General features: G+C 43.7%; 1 protein-coding gene across 1 annotated transcript in view; it reads right to left on the minus strand.

Moving 5' to 3' along the window:
• Window positions 1–377: 377 nt before the first annotated feature.
• MAML2 (mastermind like transcriptional coactivator 2) overlaps window positions 378–27,593 on the minus strand; it is a 207,388-nt gene continuing 180,172 nt past the window's right edge. Inside the window, exons 3-5 of the mRNA XM_032220310.1 lie at window positions 10,160–10,336; window positions 8,598–8,709; window positions 378–2,136 (exon numbers count right to left, since the gene is read on the minus strand). Of these exons, the coding sequence (XP_032076201.1) occupies window positions 1,166–2,136; window positions 8,598–8,709; window positions 10,160–10,336 (1,260 nt within the window). The 3' untranslated portion in view covers window positions 378–1,165. The remainder of the gene's footprint in view (window positions 2,137–8,597; window positions 8,710–10,159; window positions 10,337–27,593) is intronic.

Raw genomic sequence — 27,593 nt, forward strand, 5'->3', positions numbered from 1 at the left:
TAAGACATAGCAGTTAGCAATAGCAGTTAGACTTATATACCGCTTCATAGGGCTTTCAGCCCTCTCTAAGCGGTTTACAGAGTCAGCATATTGCCCCCACAGTCTGGGTCCTCATTTCACCCACCTCGGAAGGATGGAAGGCTGAGTCAACCTTGAGCTGGTGAGATTTGAACCGCTGAACTGCAGATAACAGTCAGCTGAAGTGGCCTGCAGTACTGTACCCTAACCACTGCGCCACCTCGGGGTCTTATTTTCTTTAGATCCTTGATATAAATACTTGGCCTTATTTTCAGGGAGGTCTTATTATTTTTGAGGTGCAGGAGGTGGCGAGCGTGGTCACCTCACGCCTGCTGCTGTGTTGCAATATTTTCGGGGAGGGCTTATTTTAGCACATGCGCTCAAAAGCCCGATTGGACTTATTATATGGGGAGGGCTTATTTTCAGGAAAACAAGGTGGAACCTGGGATGTCTGTTATGCATATATGAGTTCTATCAATAAACTTATATTTCTCGGCACACGGATTCCCTCTACAAAGTGTTAATCTGCATCCATAATTTTGATGTACTCCGGATGTCCTGACTGACAGTTGTCACGATGCAATGTTTCATTGCCACTGAATGAAAGCGATCGGGATTCTAATCAAACCTACTAGAACCTTCAAGGTTAGGGAAGACTTTTGCTAAGATGAGTTGGGTGTTGTTGTTGTTTTTTGTTTACTGTTTATTTTTCCCAGCCAGATTTCTATTTGTACACACATATACACGGATACACATGAGAAATCATTAGTGGATGCCAGCGGTATATTTTCGATGCAGTGCATATTCCTGGTTCGCTCCTTTGTGTAATAGATGCAAATATTAGCTTACATATTTAGGATTTGTCTAGATGATGAGCAGCCATTTCTCTGACTTCCCTTCTCAATCAGAACCACTGTATTTGGAAGCTACAGATCCAGACTTAACCATTTTTAGCATACTTGATAATGGGGCAAGCTATGTTTAAGCATGGTTGCATTAATATATATTTTAAGGTTGGATCCAGCAGCCCACTATTTTGCTCCCCCTCCCCTTCCTCCTCTAACTTTTGTCTTCTACAAACCGAAGACTGATATCCTGACTTTTCAGTCTTAAAACAAACACCGGGAGTTCATCACTGCTAGCTGCCTCAGGAATGGCCTCCTAATATCTCATCAAGGTTGATGTCTTTCATCCAATCATCATTATTAGGTTCTGTTTTCAACAAAGAATCAATGAAGTCCGGGTCGCTGTTGAGCGCGGGCCCAATGTTATCCGCTTGCTGGTTCAGAAAATCAAACGCCAGGTCGCTGGAGTGATCTGTCCCTTGAAAAGCCCTGGTGGGCATTTGGGTAGCACTCGATGAGAACTGGTTGGATGACAAAGGGTGGGGTTGTGCCATCCCCACCCTGGGTGGATTTAAGTGGGCCACGACCTCTGCCTGCAACTGAGTAGGCATTGCGCTCTGGGGTTTGGGTGGCCCACCCCCTTGTCCATTTAGACTTGGGTTCATTTGGCTCGTGGGGGTTCTCATCTGGAGGGCGCCCAGCTGGTTAGGTGGCACCATGGCCCGTTGAGGGAACTGCTGAAGGGCATTCGTGCGCTGTAGCGGCTGGTTGGTGTAGGAGCTTCCGGAGGAGAACGGGGACCCCGAAGCCCTCTGTGTTTCCTGTTGCTTCGATCCTGCTTCTGAAGAAACCCAGTTCTGAGCCGCAGCGTTTGAACTGACCATCACGTTTGAAGGCCTTTGTGTCGAAGTCCCCTGGTTTAAGCTGAGCTTCCCTTGCTGGGAGTTAACTCCCAAGCCATTGTCAAAGGTTGTCATGTTGTTGCCTTGCCCAGGTGGTGCTGGCCGAGATGCCGCGGGATTGTTTTGACCGGTAACAATTGGATTTAGATTTCTATGCTGGGCAACCTGGCTTACTCCTGACGGGGCCACATTATAAGCGTTTGCTTGGCTGCAGGGAATGTAGCAGCTGACATGGTGGCCTGCTGGGAGAGAAGACATTCTGGTTCCGTGAGTCGTGGACAAGAGATTGGGTTGCTGCGGCAAAATGTTAGGAGTGGAAATGGGACTGGAGAAACAAAGGTTGGAGTTGATGCTCACAGCTGGTGATCCACCTAGGAGAAGAACAAAGATATAAAAACCCATCATCCATCTGCAGGCCTAAACAAGACTCTGAAACCAAAGTACCCAATCGGATCAGTTACAGGGGTGGGATTCTACCAGTTCAGCCCGGTTTGGGGGAACCGGTAGCTGCGAAGATCAGCTGCGAGCAAACCGATTCGTTCCGATCTTCAGGTGGGCCCGCACACAATTCTGTATGTGCTAGTCGTTCCCGACTCTAGGAGGCAGTGCTCATCTCTGTGTCAAAGCCGAAGAGCCAACACTATCTGAAAACGTCTCTGTGGTCATGTGGCCCGCATGACTAAATGCCAAATGCACATGGAACGCTGTTACCTTCCCACCAAAGGTGGTCCCTATTTTTCTACTTGCATTTTTACATGCTTTCAAACTGCTAGGTTGGCAGAAGCTGGGACAAGTAACAGGAGCTCACTCCATTATGCGGCGCTAGGGATTCGAACCGCTGAACTGCTGGCTTTTCTGATGGACAAGCTCAGCGTCTTAGCCACTGAGCCTCGAGAGCCACCCTGCGTTCCTTAGTCTGATAGACTAAGCTAAAGTGGGGTTGGATAGTTTATGTTTCAGAATTTTTGAAAACCCAGCAGGTTGTATGAACTCAGCCATTATATTAAACCATGATTTGGTTTACTGCGGAATAGCATATTATGTCAACATTTATTAACTTATATTTAGGAAGGAGTGCAGCAAATGAATCAGGCTGATGAGTCAAAGAAATGACAGTGAATTTTCTATTGTTCCCTGACCCTTAGTAAACTGACACCAAGCTTGATTACAATCCAGTCTTAGTTAAGTGACCAAACTGTTAAACTTCTCCTGGTTGATTTATGGAGGCACTCATTTTAATTGTTTATATGTTTAACTAAAACATAAAGAACAGTTGCTGGAACAGGGTATGTCTAGTTTAATGAAAAGAAGGATTGGGGAGACATGATAGCAGTGTTCCAATATCTCAGGGGTTGCCACAAAGAAGAGGGAGTCAAACTATTCTCCAAAACACCTGAGGGTAGAACAAGAAGCAATGGGTGGAAACTAATCCAGGAGAGAAGCAACCTAGAACCGAAGATAAATTTCCTGACAGAACAATTAATCAGAGGAACAACTTGCCTCCAGAAGTTGTGAATGCTCCAACACTGGAAGTTTCTAAGAAGAGGTTGGATAACCATTTGTTTGAAGTGGTGTAGGGTTTCCTGCTTAAGGAGAGGGTTGGACTAGAAGACCTCCAAAGTCTCTTCCAACTCTGTTATTCTATAGTCTACTTCTATATTCTAATGTGTTGAATTTTAAAGGGACGGCACTCTGAATGTGATACAATATTAGGATTGAAAGATAATTAGTTCATAGAGCTTGCTATTTTGGACAATGACTGGCAGCCAGCCATATGTGAAAGGTGAAAATGAGCAAGAAAAGGAAACAGTTGTTCTTTGGTTAAACACAACCTGTAAGTAAATAAGCATTTCCTTTGACTCTGATATGCAGGAGGAATTATGATCTCTGCATTCTACAGTAAGCCAAGCTGTATAAAGCTGGCTTCTGGCTTGTTTGTCATAGAGCAACTTATTTATGATATGACTATGACTTTTAGTCATTAACAAGTTCTCATTTATGGGATTAGCCATCTGGTGTTCTGACTGAGGCTTCCCAAGAGCATGAAACAAACTTCTTGTCTCAATAAAAACTCCTTTTATTAATTTACTGTGAATTCTGCTCATTCATATCCAGCAAAATCTTTCAAGGAAGGATTTACAGTCACAGATCTTATCTGGCTTGGAGAGCTGACAGACCGATATCTGCAAAACTTGGCAAGGAGCCTCGGAGAGTCACGAACCAATTAAGCGACCTAATTGTCTCCTGCAAACTCCACTCCCCTTTTGCTCCTCTTTTATTTCCTCTGGGAGGGGCCATTCATCGTCCACCTGTGGTCTTACTCCCAAGTCGATTCCTGTACTCTAGCTGTTCCCTTCACCTGGCCACTCTGCGCATGCGCACACTGGGAACAGGCTCCAGCTGTTCTTCTGCCTCACTGATGTCTGACTCTGAAGGCAGCTGATAACTGGCATACGGCTCTGGCCCCCTCTCTGCCTCTGACACAGAGCCCTCATCAGGGCCTTCCCCATGTTCCTCCCCAACCTCCTCACTGTCCGAATCTGCTGCCAGGGCCACAACATCTGAAGAGTTGGGATTTATGGCTGTCCTTGACTTATGCCCACCACTTAACTCCAAATTTCTGTTGCTAAGTGAGACAGTTGTTAAGTGAGTTGTACATTTATGACTTTTGCAGAAAAGTGACACAGCCTCCCTCTTTTGAACTGCTGAGTCCTCATCCTTTCCTGCTAGAGCCAGTTTGGTCCAGCGGTTAAAGGCGCAATGCTATTAAATGGCACTCCAGACGTTTTGGGATTGCACCCAAGACGCCCTTCCTTATTGGTACCCTCTGTCCTTTCTTTGGCCACAGTCATTCTACAGGTAGTCTTTGACATGACCACATTTGAGCCCAACACCTCTGCGGCTAAGCGAGACAGTTGTTAAATGGATTTTGCCCCATTTTACAAGCTTTCTTTCCTGAGTTGTTAATCACTGCAGTTGTTAATTTAGTAACCCGGTTGTTAAGTGAATCTGGCTTCCCCATTGACTTTGCTTGCCAGAAGGTCGCAAAATGGGGGTCACATGACCCCAGGACACTGCAACCGACATAAATGCATGCGAATTGCCAAGTGTCTGAATTTTGATAAAGTGACCTATCATGGATGATGACTGAGGATGACTGAGAATCTCTACAGATTTTTAGCTATACAGATTGGGATGAACTCCCTTTGAATGGTGTAGGAATGGATTTCCAGAGAAAAAATGGCAGACTGCAGGAGCCAGGAGCATCACTCAGGTGGCCCTGAGGACACAGATAAACCTCCAAGTGCTTCAATGACCCTCTAAAAAGGATGCAAATGACCAGCTGCCTGCAAGGAATATAAATGCTTCCATTCCCCACCATCCAGTCAGAGCTGAAGAAGCTTCTTGGATGAGAAGCGAACAAGAAAGTCCAGTTGATATCCAATATATAATGCTTCATATAATTACTGCTGCCAGAATCTCATTTGCCCAAAGCTGGGGGGGAAAAAAGCATTCCCTCAAATGCAGAAATCGTAAAAAAGGTGCTAGAATGCTAGGAAATGAACAAACTAACAATGGATCTAAGAGATAGAGAGGAAACAGAGTACTATAAGATATGGAACAGTTGGTATAACTAGCTCGAAAAGAGATGCAAAATCAATGCATAAGGAACACATAGTAAACACAATGAAAAGAGATGGCATATACTTAGAAAGCAATAGAGAGGGAAATGTTGTATGTAGATGTATATATTGTAAAAATGAGAAAGTATGAAACAAATAGGAATATGTGTAAGATAATAGAATGGAAAATGGAAAACCCAAAATGAGAAAAAAAGAAATACCAATAATAGAAAGCTGTAAAAGTATAATTGTGATTTTAATGTTTGGAAAATGTCAAATTAAAAAAAAACACTTAAAAAAAAAAAGAAAGTCCAGTTGCCTCCTAAAAAAAGCACCTTTGGGACAATGTGAAAGAAACTATGGAGTTTCTTATTGCCTGGATTACACATGTCATTAGCAATTAAGTCGTGCAACCGGTGCTGAATTTGTACACCAAAGATCATTGAAACGAAGCAGATGTTCAGGACACATAACATTTATCTGTTGCAACAAAAAGACTCAAGGCAACAGGCATTTTCTAGATTAGCCAAGATGAACCATGTTGATTCAGACACAGATGGCCAATATACTATATTCTTTTGTAACAGCCAAAATTGCTTCAGAGGGTGCAGTGGTTGGGGACAATAGTTCTCTCTCTTAGTCCCAAGACAAAGTTTCCCTTTTTCTCTAAATTGCTCACTATTTTTAGCTTCTTCATTCTCTCCCCTCCTTCTTTCTTTTTGTGCTGGTCTAATTTATACCAGATGGACAGAAATTTCATTCCAATTAGTGTTCAATGGAGAACATAACCAGACCTCAGGTACCAAAAAAACCCTGAGTGGTGCTGCCAATTTCTGATTAATGGCCAGGGTTGTGTCAATTTCTGATTAATGCCCAGGATTGTGTCAATTTCTGATTAATGGCCAGGGTTGTGTGTTTCTGATTAATGGCCAGGGTTATGTCAATTTCTGATTAATGGCCAGGGTTGTGTCAATTTCTGATTAATGCCCAGGATTGTGTCAATTTCTGATTAATGGCCAGGGTTGTGTGTTTCTGATTAATGGCCAGGGTTATGTCAATTTCTGATTAATGGCCAGGGTTATGTCAATTTCTGATTAATGGCCAGGGTTGTGTCAATTTTTGATTAATGGCCAGGGTTGTGTCAATTTCTGATTAATGGCCAGGGTTATGTCAATTTCTGATTAATGGCCAGGGTTGTGTCAATTTTTGATTAATGGCCAGGGTTGTGTCAATTTCTGATTAATGGCCAGGGTTATGTCAATTTCTGATTAATGGCCAGGGTTGTGTCAATTTTTGATTAACGGCCAGGGTTGTGTCAATTTCTGATTAATGGCCAGGGTTGTGTCAATTTCTGATTAATGGCCAGGGTTGTGTCAATTTCTGATTAATGGCCAGGGTTGTGTCAATTTCTGATTAATGGCCAGGGTTGTGTCAATTTCTGATTAATGGCCAGGGTTATGTCAATTTCTGATTAATGGCCAGGGTTGTGTCAATTTCTGATTAATGGCCAGGGTTGTGTCAATTTCTGATTAATGGCCAGGGTTATGTCAATTTCTGATTAATGGCCAGGGTTGTGTCAATTTTTGATTAATGGCCAGGGTTGTGTCAATTTCTGATTAATGGCCAGGGTTATGTCAATTTCTGATTAATGGCCAGGGTTGTGTCAATTTTTGATTAACGGCCAGGGTTGTGTCAATTTCTGATTAACGGCCAGGGTTGTGTCAATTTCTGATTAATGGCCAGGGTTGTGTCAATTTCTGATTAATGGCCAGAGTTGTGTCAATTTCTAATTAACAGCCAGGATTATGTCAATTTATGATTAACGGCCAGGGTTGTATCAATTTTGATTAATGGCCAGGACTGACAGTCCATCATGAAGAGAGAGGTGTCTGCTCTGTGAAAGTCAATTTTGACCAGTTGGGTAATTCTCTTTCATGAAGAAAATGCAGCCATCTTTTCTTTTGGATTTTTGGTCTGCCACACTTTCTATTATTCTACTATGCATTTTCTATTGTGGGAAAATAGGAGGGGGTGATTGTACAGCATTAGATGCGATGTAGCCATAACAAAATTCTTTCCAGAAAGCCATGGTCATCCTTTGTTTTTGCACCTCTGCACCTGACCGGAATTTGATGGGTGGAACTGTCAGCATGGGAGTAGAAGATTGGACAATGTGATGGACTGGTGGGTGTGAGGGCAAGATCTTGAACTTTCAACTAGGTGGGGAAAACCGGGAAGCTTTCAGATTCGGGGTTTCCCAGATGTGTCAACATGTCTCTCTTAATAAATTGGAACTTTGAACAGTACTTTGCCTTGGACTCCAATTTACTTTTGGATGCTATTTGGAACCCTGACACAAAGTCTATCTATCTGTTTTAAGTGTCCTTTCTTCTAGGTGAGTAGACGTGAATGAATTTGAGTTTATGAAGATGCTTCTGATTCATTTATGCTTGCATCAAGGCTTATGCCTAAAATGCAATGCCTGAAAATAGAACATGAGACAGTCAGGCTCTGTTAGCCAATTCAGCCTTCTTTAACCTATTCAGAGACCCAAGAAACATGAGACTCACTTTAGATCTTCACCAAGTAAAATTTAAATGTTTGAAAGTTGAGGATCCATGAAGAATGTTTGAATCATCAGACAACTCATCACATGTTAGAACTGCTCTTCATTTTTTTGGGGGGGGAAGCCGAAGCCCTTGATTTATCCAGCCACCAGGCAAATTCCAACAGAGTTAGATAGGCATCTTTAGACATCCTCTGATTAAACAGATAGCAGACGTGGTGGGCTCAGAATCGTGAATTGACTTTTAAGCTGTTGGTGCAACTGCACCAATGCCGTACAATGATCACGGACACCGCAACAGTGGAGGGGAAAGGTCAGTGGAGGGCTCCCGAAAATCAATGTAGCTTCTGTGAAGGAAACTGAATGCTGGTTTGTTTGGGGTAGGGAGAAGGCCTCGGGGAAAGAAGTAAGGGACAAGGAGACTTTTGTGTGCCGAATGGATGAAAGCAAAGGAAAGTTTAGGAGGAAGGAAGTTTGAGAAACCAGGGGGACGAGAAAATAGGAAGAAAACAGGAGAAACTCTCACATCAAACTTGGAGAGAAGGGAGAGCTAACACGCTGCTCAGGAGGAGCATGTCCCACACGAAAATGTGTCAAATCTTTGTCTGAAGTTGGTTTGTTTGCTTTTATGTGGCATGCTTACCGGGATATTGGTGTGTTTGCTGCACGTTGACCTGTCCCCTTCTTTGGTCTTTATAATCTGGTGGTGGTCTTGTAAGGTGTCTATTCAGTTGATCTTGAGGGGTTGCTTTCTCCTGCAGGAGGAAGAGGGGAAAAAAAAGCATTGTCTATTTATTTATTATTCTGAAGATTTGAACGGAATCACCTGACATCGAATGCATACATAGAAAGATGCGTTCTCAAAGGATAATCCTACTCGATGGATGCCACAGAGGAGGAGCAGGGCGGGGGGGGGGGGGAAGCTGTGGGATATTTGTTAGAACAAACGTCTCCAGCTTGATGTTCCTCAGAGAGGTGGGAATTAATTTTGTAAATTAAATTCTCAACAGTGGAGGACAACAGGCTGGGGAAAGCTGGTAGAAATAACCGTAATTTCAGATTTTGAAATATAGGGACATCATAGATCCAATGAAATGCCTGTCTAGTGTTTGAGATGAGAACCAATATTAAGAGGAACTGTTGCTGGGACATATCTGGTATCTAGGGAGGTTCTTAGACATCCAGGTGATGGTTGTCTCAAAGGTGCTTTTTCAAGAGGCAGCGGGTTTTAATTTGAAGCTGTTTCACTTCTCATCCAAGGAGCTTCTTCAGCTCTGACTGGATGTGAGAAATGGAAGGATTTATAATCCTTGCAGACAGCTGGTCAGAAAGCAAATTGGTCTTATTTCCAGGAGGAAATAACATATATCCTGAAAATAAGCCCTAGCTTGATTTTTTCATGCGCTTAATATAAACTCCATCCCCGATATAAGCCCTAGTTGAGAACCTGCCCATTCGTCCCATTGTCTGGTTGTACGAGGTGGGGTGAGACACATGCATAAAAATCAAGCTAGGGAGAGTGAGCTCCCCCACCTGCCCTGCACCCGCTTACTGGTGCCGCCACTTGTGGTGCATCACATCGGTGCTGCTACTTGCGTGCGCCATGGCATAATACGCCACGTGGCATCCTGCCACAAGCAACCACACTGACACGGTGCACTATGTGGTGTCTGGCCACAAGGAGCCACAGAAGAAATGGGGCAGTAGTGCCACAGGTGTTGGGGCGTGGGAGGCCTGGCTGCAGTATCCTAAGGGAAGCGGGGTAAGACACCCTCAGAAATAAGACCTGGTGCTTATATGGGGCCCAAAAGAAAATATGACCAGGTCTTATTTTTGGAGAAACATGGGTATACAGCAGTGGTGGGTTGCTCTTACTGTTGCTACCGGTAAGCTGATCGCAGCCTGTCCGTACACAAGGCTGACATGCGCTGTGCATGCATGTGCTGTGCGCAATCCACCGCTCCTGCGACACCCAGCTGCTTGTCGGGGCTCGCGCAGGCACAGCAGGCTGGGCGCGTGTGTGCAGTGTGCCTTTTGGCATAAAAACAGCCTATAGAGAGCGGGCGGGCGGGTGAGCCAAACAAGCCACTGTAGTGGTACACTCTCAGCTGCTCCCGGCCACTACCGGTACGGCCGTTCCAGGCCGTACCCACAGCAACCCACCACTGGTATATAGAATTAAAATAAGAAAACTGGGATATTTACTGCTTCTGTTAGTATTTGGTGCTGCTGCTGCTGCTGAAGGAGGAACTGTTGTTTCAGCTGCTGGTTCAGCAACGCTTGCGGTGATGAGTTGATGTAGTTAGTTCCAGTGTTTGCATTTGGGCATGAGGAAGATCCTGGGTTGGTGCCTCCACTTTGATTCAAGACGGTATGTTGATTCTGGAGGGGAGGGGGGGGGAAAGGAAAGATGGGATGAGTCAAAAGAGATACAAAAGTGCAGACAAGCAAGAATGGAAAAGGGAGAATCACCTTCCCTATCTTCTTGGAAGGTGATGAGAACAAAAACCCTTCTGTTATAAGCTGTGGTGACTACGGGGAGAACTTGACCAAAGCATAGTTTGAAAAATAAAATTGTGGCTACCCTTGCATGTGAAATGAAAATCTTGACGCTCAAAGAAATGGCAATAGCATTTAAACTTATATATTGCTTCATACTGCTTTACAGCCCTCTCTAAGTGGTTTGCAGAATCACCATATTGCCCCCAACAAAGGGAGGGTCCTTATTTTACCAATCTCGGAGTGAGGAAAGGTTGAGTCAACCTTGAGATGGTCAGGATCGAACTGCTGGCAATTGACTGAATTGTCCTGGGAACTATGAGGAACTACACTGTCACAGTAGCTAGTGGTATGATCACGGAATACCAAATACATCTGCAGATATAATTATGTAGTTATATTTTATCCCTTTATCCTACTGTTTTGGGCTGGGAGGGACATACTATTTTTCTATCAGTTAACCCCATTTTCACTTGATAGAACCGAGTTGGCGCAGTGGTTAGAGAGCAGTATTGCAGGCTACTTCAGCTGACTGCTAGCTGCAGTTCAGCAGTTCAAATCTCACCAGGCTCAAGGTTGACTCAGCCTTCTATCCTTCCGAGGTCGGTAAAATGAGGACCCAGATTGTTGGGGGCATTAGACTGACTCTAAACCGCTTAGAGAGAGCGTAAAAGCACTATGAAGCAGTATATAAGTCTAAGCGCTATTGCTATTGCTCTCATTATAGGTCAACATATTTTGTCTCTCCACAAACATTTACCACATTTTTATATGGTGGTGGAACAAGCAAAACAGTAGATCTGGATATGAAGGCAACTGAGTCTAATGGCCAATGCCATCAGAGGGTAGATATCTTTCTTATTTGATCTCAGGACATATTTTATCCCACATGCAAGTTTGTTGATCACACATTTTGTTATATTAAATACTGCTTTGAAAAACTCAAGTTGAAGAAAAAAAACTCTAATCAGTTGGTCGGCCGGCGGGCCGGCCTGTCAATAAACCATTTAATCTAATTCATGGCTCATCTCTTATTTTACAGAGGTAAAAAAAGAAGGTTAAGGGAGTCAGTGCATCTCTGATATACAATGTCTTCTTCAAATTTTGTTTTATATCGAGTACTAGCGTTGTCCGGGTATTTATTTATATGGGTAAAATGTCCAGACCAAATGTAATTTCTAATGTTGGATTTTCCCCCTTACCAGAGGGAGCCCCCATGTGGAGTACTGTGAAGCCGTTACCATGGCAACCCCACTGTTGTACAGTAGAAGCCCTTTTAACGACAGTAGAGTAGAAGCCATTTTAAGGAACAACAGGCTGTATTGTAACAGAACACACACCATACCGTGTTAGGCATGTCTTACCCCCACAATGCACTGTCTTCTCTTTGGTTCTTTTTCTTTGCATAATAAAAGTTGGAACAAAGGATCAGAAATTGTAAGCACATATGGCTCTCTCTGTGTGAAATCAGAATGGTTAGCTTTTTTTCCCTACACACTATTGTGGCCAAGAAACAAAACCATGGACTGAATGATGTATTTTAACCTGAAGGACTAGGAATGTTCATGTTCCCATCACATTCTAGGCAACTGCCAAAACCAGAGCTTCAGATTAAACTAGCTGCTCATCCAGGAAGTTATAATTTAGTTCCTGCCCATTGCTCTTTCTGAATTCCGGTCACTCATGATTTATTTTATGTGTGGGTAAGTATTATTGCTCAGTTCTTCTGTCAAAAGGCTCATTAGGGCAGTTTATGAGAATGTAAAACAAAGCAATATAATCTGGGAGCAAATCACCAATAAAACGGTGCAGCGGAGGGCTTAAAACCTTTTCACAAAGAGCAGTTGAAGAAGGTAAGGTAAAGACTCCTCTGAATCTCAAAAGTGCTCGTTTTTTCCCCCAAAAGGCAACAAGACTTTCTTGGTGTTTTTCTTTGAAGACTTTCACTTTCAAAGAAAACACTAAGAAAGTCCAGTTGCCTTTTGAAAAAAGCACCTTTAAGACAACTGTGACGACTGAGAATCTCCACAGACCAGAGGTGGTATTCAGCAGCTTTTGACCAGTTCTGGAGAACCGGTAGCGGAAATTTTGAGTAGTTCAGAGAAGCGGTAAATACCACCTCTGACTGGCTTCGCCCCCATCTATTCTCTGCCTCCCATGTTCCAGCTGATTGGGAGGGAATAGGGATTTTACAGTATCCTTCTCCTGGAGAGGGGAGGGAATGGAGATTTTGCAGTAGTCTTTCCCTGGAGAGTGGAGGGAATGGAGATTTTACAGTATCCTTCCCCTGGAGTGGGGAGGGAATGGAGATTTTACAGTATCCTTCCCCTGGAGAGTGGAGGGAATGGGGATTTTGCAGTATCCTTCCCTGGAGAGGGGAGGGAATGGAGATTTTACAGTATCCTTCCCCAAAGAGAGGAGGGAATGGGGATTTTACAGTATCCTTCCCCTGGAGAGGGGAGGGAATGGGGATTTTACAGTATCCTTCCCCTGGAGAGGGGAGGGAATGGAGATTTTACAGTATCCTTCCCCTGGAGTGGGGAGGGAATGGAGATTTTACAGTATCCTTCTCCTGGAGAGGGGAAGGAATGGAGATTTTGCAGTATCCTTCCCCTGGAGTGGGGAGGGAATGGAGATTTTGCAGTAGTCTTTCCCTGGAGAGGGGAGGGAATGGAGATTTTACAGTATCCTTCCCCTGGAGTGGGGAGGGAATGGAGATTTTACAGTATCCTTCCCCTGGAGTGGGGAGGGAATGGGGATTTTATAGTATCCTTCCCCTGGAGAGGGGAGGGAATGGGGATTTTACAGTATCTTTCCCCTGGAGAGGGGAGGGAATAGGGATTTTGCAGTATCCTTCCCTGGAGAGGGGAGGGAATGGAGATTTTACAGTATCCTTCCCCAAAGAGGGGAGGGAATGGGGATTTTACAGTATCCTTCTGCCACGCCCACCAAGCAATGCCATGCCCACCAAGCCACACCCACAGAACCAGTAGTTAAAAAAATGAAACCCACCACTGTCACAGACATCTCCTCTGAGTCAAACCTGACCTTTGACAACTACATGGACATAACCATAGGTGGTATTCAGACAGCTCGGACTGGTTTGGGTGAACCGGTAGGTCTGATGATTAGCTGGCCACGCCCACTCACCCCCGCCCTATCCTGTCCTTTATTTCTTGCTTTCTAGCTCATCTCAATTGTGTGGCACATCTGATTCCCCCCCCCCCGCTGTTCTACTTACCATTGCTGACTTCGAAAGTAAGCAGCTGAGCTTCTAAATGCTCCATTTTCAGCGCTGCCTGTAAGCGCGTTAGGTGCGTGTAACGGGTTGTTAAACCAGCAGCATCGCACCACTCGACATAACCACAGTTTTCTTGGCAACAATACACAAATGGCTTGACACTACCACCTCCTGGGATCCCCCCCCAAAAACTTTTCAGTCTAGTGTATTGTGCTGGGATTTCCTAGTTGGATTTCTAATCAAATACTAACTACTTACAATCCTGTTTAGCTTTTTTAACATCAGCCAAACTCAAAACAATCTTCTTTGTTTGCTTAAATCAGGGGTGTCAAATTGGCGGCCCACAGGCCGGATGTGTCACATGTAGGGTACGTCCACCCCATCTCTGTGAAGGGAGAAAATGTTGTGATACGTCATGTGACAGCAATATGGCGGGTTTGACACCCATGTCTTAAACAATGTCAAAATATGGATTAGGTCCATCACACCACTACAGTTAAGAAAGTCTGCATTTATTATTTATCTCTTCTGAAGACAGAGCATGTAAAGTGAAAGGAAGAGACCATAAAGTGATAGGAAGATACCATCCTAACCCTAACCCATCCATCCATCCGTCTTCCCCAGTGACATCATAGCAGATCGACAGGCCAACCTAATTCTAACCCTAACCCTCATTGTGAAGTGATCCCTAGAAGGCAGCATTATGTGATGTTTCACAATCCTGTCTATTTAGGCAGTTATCATGGCCGACTAATAGCTAAAGCAGTTGTGGCTAACCCTTTTCCCATTACATGCCAAAAGCAGGGGGAGCGCAGCAGGGGGAGTCGTGCACGAGTGTGCCCACACCCATAATACTATGTGTGCGACACCCCCACCCCCAGATGCAAGGCCCAGATGCAAGCACATGTGACACACACTCCCTGCACATGTGCATGTGTCCCCCGCCCTCCGTCTGCTTTTGGTGCATGATGGACCTGTTTTTTGCCTAGAAAGTCTCTGGAGCTTTCAGGGAAGGTTCCGGAAGGCTTCGGAGGACAAAAAACAATTCTACAGGCAATTCTACTGGTTTGCGCATTGGGTTGTTTTTTGCCCTCCGGAGTCTTTAAGGAAGCCTCCGGAGGGTGAAAAACGGCTGAAAACGAAGGCCGAAGTCAGCTGGCGAGCGCACGCATGTGCGTTGGAGCTGACAGGGCAATGCCTCGCATGCCCTAACAAATGGCTCCGCGTGCCACCTGTGGCACGCATGCCATAGGTTCGCCATCACGGAACTAAAGTATAGTAGTCAGTTCTCAGATTGGTAAACTTTTGGAATGTGATTAAACAACCAGATGATTAATATTATTTGTAAACACGGCCAGCTTATTGCTTTTCCTTAAGTCACGAAAGTCAGTTATGAACAAGTTAAAAAGCATTAGAGCCAACACAGATTCTTGAAAAAACTATATTTCTTATATTGTTCCATTAAGAAAATTGCTCATTTACTCCTATTTGGCAATCCATAAAACCACAAGTCTTCTCATTCTGTGGCTGCTGAGTTTACTCAGTCTGTAACCTCTGATGAGGAATGTGATGAAATACTTTTGAAAATCTACACATCCAGTGTGAATAGGGGCACCTCCATCTGCACATTTTTGACATTCCTCAAAACTCGACAAGGCTGGGGAGGCAGGATTTTCCTTTGTGGAATTCATGCTGATTTTCCTTCAGTGAAACCTGTTATTTGTTGTTGTTGTTAGTTGGGAAGTCGTGTCCGACCCATCGCGACCCCATGGACAACGTTCCTCCAGGCCTTCCTCCTCCTCTACCATCCCCCAAAGTCCATTTAGGCTCAGGCCAACTTCTTCAGTGACTCCATCCAGCCACCTCATTCTCTGTCATCCGCTTCTTCTTTTGCCCTCAATCTTTCCCAGCATTAGGCTTTATTTATTTATAGGATTTGTATGCCGCCCACTCTCGAGAGATTCAGGGCGGCTGAGGCTCTCGAGAGTGGGCGGCATACAGGCTCTTCTCCAGTAAGTCCTTCCTTCTCCTTAGGTGACCAAAGTCTTTGAGTTTCATCTTCAGGATCTGGCCTTCTAAAGAGCAGTCAGGGTTGATCACCTCTAGGACTGACCAATTTGATCGCCTTGCAGTCCAAGGGACTCGCAGGAGTCTTCTCCAGCACCAGAGTTCAAAGGCCTCCATTCTTTGGCGCTCAGCCTTTCTTATGGTGCAACTTTCACAGCCATACATTGCAACTTCTAACTCTATCATTCTGCTATTCTGTACTTGATTAATCCATGCCTCCTTATGAATGGAGCTATTTGTACCTAAGAGAGTGAAACCTCAAGGCTGGAACAGCCAGGTATCTCTAGCCTCTGGGTTCTAGGTTATCCAACCTTGTTCTATTGCAACTGGGAAAACCAGAGCCTGGACTATACATACTTTTGTTGACAGGGTGATGCCTCTGCTTTTTAGTATGCTGTCTCCCCAGGAACAAACATCTTTTAATTTCTTGGCTCTAGCCCCCATCTGCGGTGATCTTGTGAGCCCAGGAAAATAAAATTTGTCACTACCTCCATTTCTTCCTCATCTATTTGCCAGGAATTGAGAGGGCTGAATCTTAGTTTTTTTAATGTTGAGTTTCAAGCCAACTTTTGCACTCTCCTCTTTCACCCACATCAAGATGCTCTTTATACTACAAAGATTATATTGTAACATTTACATATTTATATTATTTATAATATAAAGGTTCTGTTCCTTTTTATGCCTTTAAAATAAACCTTCCTCACATTTCTGCCAATTTCCCTGGAACAGACATTATGCCTACAATTTCCCTGATCTCCCTTTTTAAAATATTGATGTCTCATTGGCTGTCTTTGAGGGGGTGGGGTGGGGACAGGTTAAAAAGCTTGACCAGAAGGTCACATTTCACATTTCTGTGTTTTAATAACCCACGGTGGATGTCTTTGGGACTCAGTAGTGATTTGTTGCCATCTAGTCTTTCAAGATGTCCTACATCTTCTCTTGTTACCCCAATTTGCTTTAGTTCAGATTTCTTCCCTGAAAAGTCAATGCAGGCTCAGCTGTCTTGTATCTTCTGTAATAAAGACAGATGGCCAGAATTCATGCCACTTTTTCCAGATCTCCTTATCTTCATTCGAGATTCTTTTCCTACATTATCAAAGAAACCGACACTTTCTCTTGTTAGCTTTCTGTTTCAAATATCTTTAAAGAACTTGTAAGCTGTTGGGGCCTGCCAGCGGTTGGGGAGGAAGATGGGCCAGTCCTGGGGGGGCTGAGGAAAGCTGAGACGAGGGCTCTGCGTTGGAGGCAGAGAGGGAGCTAGACAGCAGTGAGGCAGAGGAACAACTGGAGCCTGTTCCCAGCGTGTGCATCGCAGAGCTGCCAGAAGACAAGAACAACTAAGAAAGCAGGGTCGGCGAGTAAAGTCACACCTTGGAGGTGATTGGCCCCTCCCATAGGAAACAAAAAAGGAGTGAACGGGGAGTGGCCTTTTGCAGGAAACAATTCGTTCCTTCGGTCGTTTTAAGAGTGGAAAGTTCTGTTTGTGACTATAATAGCAATAGCAATAGCAATAGCAGTTAGACTTATATACCGCTTCATAGGGCTTTCAGCCCTCTCTAAGCGGTTTACAGAGTCAGCATATCGCCCCCACAGTCTGGGTCCTCATTTCACCCACCTTGGAAGGATGGAAGGCTGAGTCAACCTTGAGCCGGTGAGATTAGAACCGCCGAACTGCAGATAACAGTCAGCTGAAGTGGCCTGCAGTACTGCACCCTAACCACTGCGCCACCTCGGCTCTTGCAAGAGACTCTGCGCCTCGTTTTGCCTTGCCCTGTGTTTGGAAGCTAATTATTTGGCAGCTCTCCAAGAGAGATAAGGTTCGTGTTGATAAATATCCCTCTGAGAGTCTGCTTGCTAAGCCTTGCTGACTGTGAACGAAAGGAATTCACAGTCGTGTAAATAAAAGGGCTTTTGCCAGGACCCAGACTCTGCTTCTTGCTTTTTAAGGAAGCCTGGGTCAGAACACAAGCGTTCCAGTTTTGGGATTACACAGATGGGAAAAGATTGCATGGATAGCCCCATGATGGCCCTTAGCTATGTATCAACAAAGGAGGTGTCTAACTCCTTAACCCAACAGTTCTATGGGTCAGTAAGAAGCCCTTTTTCTCCTATGTTTCCTTGTAACCACATTGCAGAGAGAGAGACAGATTCTCTCTTGGGCCACCGATCGGCTCCTGTGGTCTTGTAGCAACTTCAACTTACCAACAATCAAGTGGGTTTTTTTCTTAACACGAACAAAGGCCAACAGTGATTTGTGTCTAATTTGTTTCTTCATGTGCTCAATGTCGTCTCCTGCTGAGGCAGTCTGGAGTATTTCCTGTCTGGGCTATGAGTGCTCATGGGTGATCGAGACAGGGCAGTCTTCTTAAATACACTATATTGCCAAAAGTATTCGCTCACCCATCTAAGTAATCAGAATCAGGTGTTCCAATCACTTCCATGGCCACAGGTGTATAAAATCAAGTACCTAGGCATGCAGACTGTGTTTACAAACATTTGGGAAAGAATGGGTCGCTCTCAAGAGCTCAGTGAATCTGAGCGTGGGTAATTGTGATAGGATGCCACCTGTGCAACAAATCCAGTCGTGAAAGTTCCTCGCTCCTAAATATTCCACAGTCAACTGTCAGCTGTATTATAAGAACGTGGAAGTGTTTGGGAACGACAGCAACTCAGCCACGAAGTGGTAGGCCACGTAAACTCATCCAACATCAGTGTGCGACCTCACAAATGCGCTTCTGGAAGAATGGTCAAAGATTCCCATAAACACACTCCTGAACCTTTGGACAGCCTTCCAGAAGAGTTGAAGGTGTTATAGCTGCAAAGGGTGAACCGATGTCATATTGAACCCTATGGATTAGGAATGGGATGCCATTTACAGTAAATTCATACGCGAGTAAAGCAGTGGTGGGATTCAAATAATTTAACAACCAGTTCTCTGCCCTAATGACCAGCTGGGTAGGTGTGGCTCGGTGGGCATGTGACTGGGTGGGCGTGGCCAACTCAACATCACTCACGTCAATTGGTACTTCACTTTAGCTGTTACAATGTACTAAGAGTTAACCGGAGAGGCAGTTTCTGTAAGCAGGGGAATAAAGATTAGGCTAGAAACAACACCAGAATGTTTCCTTCCTGCCTTCCTTACAGGATTAGCCCTGGAAAGTGGGAAAAAACAAAAGGAGATTTCTTCCAACAATCGGTTCTCTGAACTACTTAGAAAGCTACCAACCGGTTCTCCCGAATAGGTGCGAACTGGCTGAATCCCACCACTGGAGTAAAGGCAGGTGAGCGAATACTTTTGGCAATACAGTGTATGTCCCTATCATGTCTCCAAGTACAGATGCTGGAATCCTATAGACCAGTGTTTCTCAGCCTCAAGTGAATTTTAGATAGCTGGCTGGGGAATTCTGGGAATTGAAGTCCACACATCTTGAAGTTGCCAAGATGGATAAACACTGCTCTTCTGTTGGACGGTGATGGGTGTGAAATATCTCATAGAGATCGATGGCAAGAGAAGAATACGAGAGCCGTGGTTTTTGAGAGTGTGTGTGAAGGCCCATGCGTCTGCGTGCAACTGACAAATCTCTTTGTCCTTCTTGCTATGCATAAATTCTTCCAGGGAGCCCACCAAAAATGTACTTTATTATTATTTTTTCATTCTTTCTTGGGCTGTCAGAAAATTATCTCCTTCCACCTTGCAGCAAACAAACAATTTTTTTTTAAAAAAAGACTGATTTAATACAGATTGCTGATTGTGCTCCCTGGAAAGATTTGGAAATATTATCCCCTTTTCCGCCTCCCCCTTTCACTCACTCAAACCACAGCTATGCATGTCAGAGCTGCCTCATTCTTTTCATACTTAGGGTCTGACAATAAGATCCTATCCTCATATTGCCTTGCAGGAGTCAACCTCAATTTATCCCCCTTTCCCAGCTGGGGAACCATTTGTATGGGGAGAAGACCATTCGGAACAACAATGCTTGGAACATTTGAACTGTTTCTTTAGCCTTTGCGTCAAATGCCTCCTTCCCCCTCTTTGTGTTAAAAATGTTTTGTTTATCTTGGTTTCTTGCAGAGGTTTCACCAGACTTGACATTTTAGAATAGAATAGAATAGAATAGAATAGAATAACAGAGTTGGAAGGGACCTTGGAGGTCTTCTAATCCAACCCTCTCCTTAGGCAGGAAACCCTATACCACTTCAGACAAATGGTTATCCAACATCTTCTTAAAGACTTCCAGTGTTGGGGCATTCACAACTTCTGGAGGCAAGTTGTTCCACTGATTAATTGTTTTAACTGTCAGGAAATTTCTCCTCAGTTCTAAGTTGCTTCTCTCCTTGATTAGTTTCCACCCATTGCTTCTTGTCCTACCCTCAGGTGCTTTGGAGAATAGCTTGACTCCCTCTTCTTTGTGGCAAACCCTGAGATATTGGAACACTGCTATCATGTCTCCCCTGGTCCTTCTTTTCATTAAACTAGACATACCCAGTTCCTGCAACCATTCTTCATATGTTTTAGTCTCCAGTCCCCTAATCCTCTTTGTTGCTCTTCTCTGCACTCTTTCTAGAGTCTCCGCATCTTTTTTACACCGTGGCAACAGTTGCAGGAACTAGGTATGTCCAGTGGCTAAGAGGCTGAGGTTGTCGATCAGAAAAGTCGGCAGTTCGGCAATTCGAATCCCTAGCGCCACATAATGGAGTGAGCTCCCATTACTTGTCCCAGCTTCTGCCAACCTAGCAGTTCGAAAGCCTGTAAAAATGCAAATAAAAAAATAGGGATCACCTTCGTTGGAAAGGTAACAGTGTTCCGTGCGCCTTTGGCATTTACATGAACACGGAGATGTCTTCGGACAGCGCTGGCTCTTCAGCTTTGAAACTGAAATGAGCACCGCCCCCTACAGAGTCAGGAATGACTAGCATATATGTGCAAGGGGAACCTTAGTAGTATATAACAGGTGTTGGTATTTTGTAGGTGGTCTATGTATTCCCTTCTTTGCATCCTAATTTCAGGTGGACTAAGGCTGAAGTCCACAGTGTGAAAAACAGAAATAACGATAACGGTGCTTTACAGAAGTTGGGTAATGAAACATCTACAAGAAGACAGTCAAGCTCAGAGAACACCAAGGACTCCACAACAACCTTCCTATTTTCTGCTGGAATGATCCACACAAAAGCCAGCCAACAAGGATGGGAAGGACATGAAGGGTGAGAGATGACCATCAGGTCTCGCTGTGGTCATCCTCTGAACTGAACACTGACTTGGCCTGCTACCAGCCCAACTGGAATGGGACCAGCCTGGAAGATAAACAGTAGAACTGCCCTTTTGCGGGAACAGAAGCAAACAAACCATCTAGTGTTTTTTTGTGTATGTGCAATGAACAAATAGAATCTGTGGAGTGACTAGCACACTGTCCCGCTTCTCCCTTCTCTTTGGAAAAAGTGGTCTCTCAAAATATACGAGGCATAAAAGAACCAAATATGAAAGCATATTTAGAAACAAACATTACATTTATACATCAATGAGCCAAAACAAAGATATGCAATTAAGAATGTATATGGCCTAGGTTTGACATAGGATCATTTCATGAAGCTGTTATAAAGGTCAATAAGGCCAATCCAGCTATCTGCAACTAGAAAAAAGTGAACGTAAAATCACTCCCTTGTACATAAGGTTTGCATGACACTCCTATAACTGTTCTGAGCCAACCGTGTGCAGCAGCTGCCAAAAAAGCCAACACAGTTCTAGGGATAGAATCAAGACCACTGGAAGTGTTAATACCACTTTATAATGCCTTGGTGAGGCCACATTTGGAATACTGCATTCAGTTTTGGTTGCCACGATGTAGAAAAGATGTGGAGACTCTAGAAAGAGTGCAGAGAAGAACAACAAAGATGATTAAGGGAGTAGAGGCTAAAACATATGAAGAACGGTTGCTGGAATTAGGTACGTCTAGTTTAATGAAAAGGAAAGACTAGGGGTGACATGATGGAAGTGTTCTGATATCTCAGGGGTTGCCACAAAGAAGAGGGGATCAATCTATTCTCTAAAGCACCCGAAAGGAGGACAAGAAGCAATGAATGGAAACGAATCAAGGAGAGAAAGAACCTAGAACTGAGGAGAAATTTCCTGACAGTTAGAACAATTAATCAGTGGAACAACTTGCCGCCAGAAGCTGTGAATTCTCCAACACTGGAAGTTTCTAAGAAGAGGTTGGATAACCATTTGTCTGAAGTGGTGTAGGGTTTCCTGCCTAAGGAGAGGGTTGGACTAGAAAACCTCCAAGGCCCCTTCCAACTCTGTTATTCTATAGTCTACTTCTACATTCTAATGTGTTGAATTTTAAAGGGAAGGCACTCTGAATGTGATACAATATTAGGATTGAAAGATAATTAGTTCATAGAGCTTGCTATTTTGGACAATGACTGGCAGCCAGCCTTATGTGAAAGGTGAAAATGAGCAAGAAGAGGAAACAGTTGTTCTTTGGTTAAACACAAAATGTAAGTAAATAAGCATTTCCTTTGACTCTGATATGCAGGAGGAATTATGATCTCTGCATTCTGCATAAAGTTGGCTTCTGGCTTGTTTGTCATAGAGCTTCTATTCTGTTCTTCTATTCTATTCTATTTTTCTTTGATCTCTGGCCCTAGGATTCAATCCTACCATTTCTGACGAGCAACCAAACAAACTTTCCTCTGACCCCACTGTCCCAAAACTTACATTTAAAACATCTTCAGTTTGATGATTTGATTTAGCTGAGTTCAGTTTAGTTCATGTGGCTGAGCTGCTTTCCCATTGGTAGGAATTCTGGATCATCCTTGTGTCTGGCTCCATAATACTCCCTTTCTCTTTTCAGCTACAATGATGTCATAGCATCATGGAGTCCTTGCCTGCCCTATGGGGATTTCCCCAATTACTCCAGCAGTTTTGGAGTCTATCCCTTGGTTGTGAGTCAGTATGGTGTGGAAAGGAAGGGAGGAGACAGGAAACTGTCAGAACGCTGACAGCTATTCTGTCTCTAGTCTGATGGAGGGAGCACAGGTTAGTTCTAGCCACTTTGGTGACAATTGCAGTTAGGACAATCACAAACCATTGCACAAAGAACTCTGAGAGGAGATGTTGGCCACATTGGAAGTCCCTTCTCTTAAAAATCTACATCTTGTCCAAAGTTGCCAAGCATCTGAATTTAGATCATTGACCACAGGGATGCTGCAATGGTTATGTGTCATAAGCAGAGATAGCATTCAGCCGGTTTAGACCAGTTCAGGCGAACCGTTAGTGGTGACCTGCGGGTGGCTGAGGAACTCTGGGAGTTGAAGTCCACAAGTCTTAAAGTTGCCAAGGTTGGAGACCCCTGGTGTAGCAGACGCTACCAGTCAACTGGCTGAATATCTTGTTGAATATATTTAGATATATTTAGAGCTGAGTTGGCGCAGTGGGTAGAGTGCAGTACTGCAGGCCACTTCAGCTGACTGTTATCTGCAGTTCAGCGGTTCAAATCTCACCGGCTCAGGGTTGACGCAGCCTTCCATCCTTCCGAAGTGGGTAAAATGAGGACCCAGATTGTGGGGGCAATATGCTGACTCTGTAAACTGCTTAGAGAGGGCTGAAAGCCCTATGAAGCGATATATAAGTCTACCTGCTATTGCTATTGCTATTGAATATCACCTCTGGTTTATTAAACAAATCCAGAATAAGGTCTTTTTAAAACCTGAAACTGGCAAAAAATGTCACACCTGACTGGGATGCTGTAACCTGTTGTAAATGTGAGCCAGTTGCTAAGCACCCAAAATGAGATCCCGTGACTCTGGGTGGGCTGGATTTTACCACAGGTGGAAATGTTTTATGGGACCTTTCTGAAGCTGCCCTAATTTCTAGTCCTAATTGAGGACTACCTGTACTCTTATGGATCCTGAACAAAGCAGGGATTTCTGCTAGATCAGTGCTTCTCAACCTTAGCAACTTTAAGAAATCAGGATTTCAACTTCCAGAATTCTGGAAGTTGAAGTCCAGATTTCTTAAAGTTGCCAAGATTGAGAAACTGCGCATTAGACTAGATGATCTGTCTGGTTCCTTCCAACTTCCCTGATTCTATGACATCAGAACAAGAGAAGGGACCTTGGAGGTCCTTTAGTCCAGCCCCCTGCTCAAGCAGGAGACCCTATTCTATTGATAATCTTGATAGATTATCAAGATAACCCAGTTAATACAACTTTACTCCGTGAACTGATTGGAGATAAGGCGGTGATTATCTAAAGTCATTATGCATTTGTCACGAAGAAATCTTGCCCGAGTAATCTTATCTCATTTTCTGATAAAATTCCTGAAAAGATTGTGGGAATGTTGTAGATATTAGACAACATTGTCTTGATTTCAGCAAAGCATCTGAGAATAGCAATAGCAATAGTTAGGCTTATATACCGCTTCATAGGGCTTTCAGCCCTCTCTAAGCGGTTTACAGAGTCAGCATATTGCCCCCAACAACAATCTGGGTCCTCATTTTACCCACCTCGGAAGGATGGAAGGCTGAGTCAACCTTGAGCCTGGTGGGATTTGAACAGCCAAACTGCTGAACTGCAGTCAGCTGAAGTAGCCTGCAGTGCTGCATTTAACCACTGCGCCACCTCGGCGCATGATGTGCTGATTAGCAATCCAGCTAGGCAGAAGATTGAGATTACGACAGTGAAGTGGATGCAGAGCTGGCTTTCAAACCTTACTCAAAGAGCGATCATAAGTGGCTTCTCCTCAAACAGGGAAAATATATATCCAGAATTAAGTTATTACACCAAGAAGATATTAGTGTAAATCAGTGTTTCTCAACCTTGGTAGATTTCGGAGGTGTGGACTTCAACTCCCAGAATTCCCAAGCCATGCCAATGGATAGCAATGGACAGCATGCTGGCTGGGGAATTCTGGGAGTTGAAGTTCACATCTCTTCAAAGCCACCAAGATTGAAAAATAGTGATGTAAGTTATTAGAGTCATGGTGGCGCAGTAGTTAGAATGAAGTATTGTAGGCTAATTCTGCCGACCGCCAGGAGTTTGATCCTGACTGGCTCAAGGTTCTCTCAGCCTTCCATCCTTCCAAGGTGGGTAAAATGAGGACCCAGATTGTTGGGGGCAATATGTAAACCACTTGTAAAACGCTATTAGGTGGTATGTAAGTCTAAGTGCTATTGCTAAGGAAACCAGTCTAGTCCTGTAGCATTCTTCCAGACTAGGAACTGAGTTGACTGGGAACATACACTATATTGCCAAAAGTATTTGCTCACCCATCCAAGTAATCAGAATCAGGTGTTCCAATCACTTCCATGGCCACAGGTGTATAAAACCAAGTACCAAGGCATGCAGACTGTTTTTACAAACGTTTGGGAAAGAATGGGTCGCTCTCAGGAGCTCCGTGAATCCCAGCGTGGAACTGTGATAAGATGCCACCTGTGCAACAAATCCAGTCGTGAAAGTTCCTCGCTCCTAAATATTCCACAGTCAACTGTCAGCTGTATTATAAGAACGTGGAAGTGTTTGGAAACGACAGCAACTCAACCACGAAGTGGTCGGCCACGTAAACTCCTCCAACATCAGGGTGTGACCTCACAAATGCGCTTCTGGAAGAATGGTCAAAGATTCCCATGAACACACTCCTGAACCTTGTGGACAGCCTTCCCCGAAGCGTTGAAGCTGTTATAGCTGCAAAGGGTGGACCGACGTCATATTGAACCCTATGGATTAGGAATGGGATGTCATTTACAGTAAATTCATATGCCAGTACAGGCAGGTGAGCGAATACTTTTGGCAATATAGTGTATATGAGCAGAGCCAGACTCATCTTCCCTCAGAGTTAGGGCTTATGGTTATCAATCCACTTTCCTGCCATCCTTGAGTGGAAAGGATATTGCTAAAAATTGTGCTATCCCCATACTCTACGCTTCTGGTATCATTCCAATGAAGTTGAGCTTCCCATTAATTGCTCTTCTGAACACAAGGCAGTGCAGAAGTGGGGTTCATGACTTCACTGTTATTACAACTAATCCTCAAATTACAACTGCAATTGAGCCCAAAATTCCCGCTGCTAAGTGAGACAGTTGTTAAGCGATTTTTGTCTCTTTTTACGACCTTTCTTGCTGCAATTCGCGATTCGCTGCCATTGTTAGGTTAGTAGCACGGTTGTTATGTGAATCTTGACTTTGAGTGTCGGGTCACAAAAGGGGATCGCATAACCCCCGGGGACACTGCAACCATCATAAACATGAGTCAGTTGCTAAGTGTCTGAATTATAGTCATGTGACCATGGGGATGATGCAATAGCCATAAGCGTGGAAAATGATCATACGCAACTTTTTTAATGGTGTTGTAACTTCGAATAGTTATTAAGCAAACCGTTGTAAGTTGAGGACTACCTGTGTTTACCAAATGCTTCTATCTGAGACACTTCTCAAACTCTTAAGGTTCACTGGATGAATATATTTCTTTGATGACTATGATCAGGATTCATCACTTATATCTTTTATGTACACTGCAAGCATCTGCACCAAAGACAAATTCCTTGTGTGTCCAATTACACTTGGCCAATAAAGAATTCTATTCTATTCTATTCTATTCTATTCTATTCTATTCTATTCTATTCCATTCTCTACTTCTTATTCTATTCTATTCCTTCTTTATTCTACTCTACTCTATTCTATACTTCTTATTCTATTCTATTCTATTCTATTCTATTCTATTCTATTCCACTGCACTCTTACAGTGAACTGAACAAAATAGTTCCCTAGGACTGTGAACAGAATAATATTCCTGCCAGAGAAACCAACAATCAATATCCCTATTTTAAATACCCTCCATATCCCCCAAATCTTCCTCATTTATTGAAAGACCTGGACCGAGATAGCCTTAGTACTCTTGTATCCTCAGATCAATCTTTCTTTTCTTTCTCCTGAAACCAATTTCCTGTGTGAATTATTTATGGGGAAGGTAAAGATCTCTTCCCTTTCATGCCCCCATTTCAACTAGGGTGTGCAATGTGCTTGTCTTATCTTACAGTTTACCCAGACCACACCCAGGCCATTTACGCATAACCCCAAATAGCATGATTCCTGGCTGACTGATCTATTGATTTCCTAGCAATTTGACATTGTGGAGTACCGTAAAAATATCCAAAATGTTTTAACGGCTTGTTGGCTGCTCTCCCGGCCAGCAGAAGTACTACTACTACTACTACTACTACTACTACTAGTAGTAGTAGTAGTAATATTATTATTAATAATAATAATTAATAATAGTAATAATAAGAAAAAGTCACCGAAAATCAGATGGTCAAGATCTTGTGGGATTTTTGCATACAAACGGACAAAATACTGGCGCATAATACACCAGACATCACACTGGTTGAGAAAAATAAGGTTACAATGCTAGATATTGCAATACCAGGTGATTGCAGGGACGACGAGAAGGAATATGAAAAAATCGCGAAATACCAGGACTTAAAAATCGAAATTCAACGATTATGGCACAAACCAGCAGTGGTAATTCCAGTGGTAATTGGCACACTGGGTGCTATTCCAAAAGCACTGGAATTACATTTAAAACAGTTAAAAATTGACAAAATCACCATCAGTCAAATGCAAAAAGCTGCACTGCTTGGAACTGCACGCATATTACGAAAATACGTTACGATGTCCTAGGCCCCTGGGTGGGGGTGCAGGAACTAGTTATGTCAATGCCAAATCTGGCGAAACAACTGGCCGCTGTGATACAATTGTATAATAATAATAATATACAAAGACCTACAAATAGAAATAGAAAGACTATGGCAAAGGCAAGCAAGGATAATACCAATAGTAA

Source organism: Thamnophis elegans, chromosome 6 (assembly GCF_009769535.1).
Source record: "Thamnophis elegans isolate rThaEle1 chromosome 6, rThaEle1.pri, whole genome shotgun sequence".
NCBI classification, from domain to species: Eukaryota; Metazoa; Chordata; class Lepidosauria; order Squamata; family Colubridae; genus Thamnophis; species Thamnophis elegans.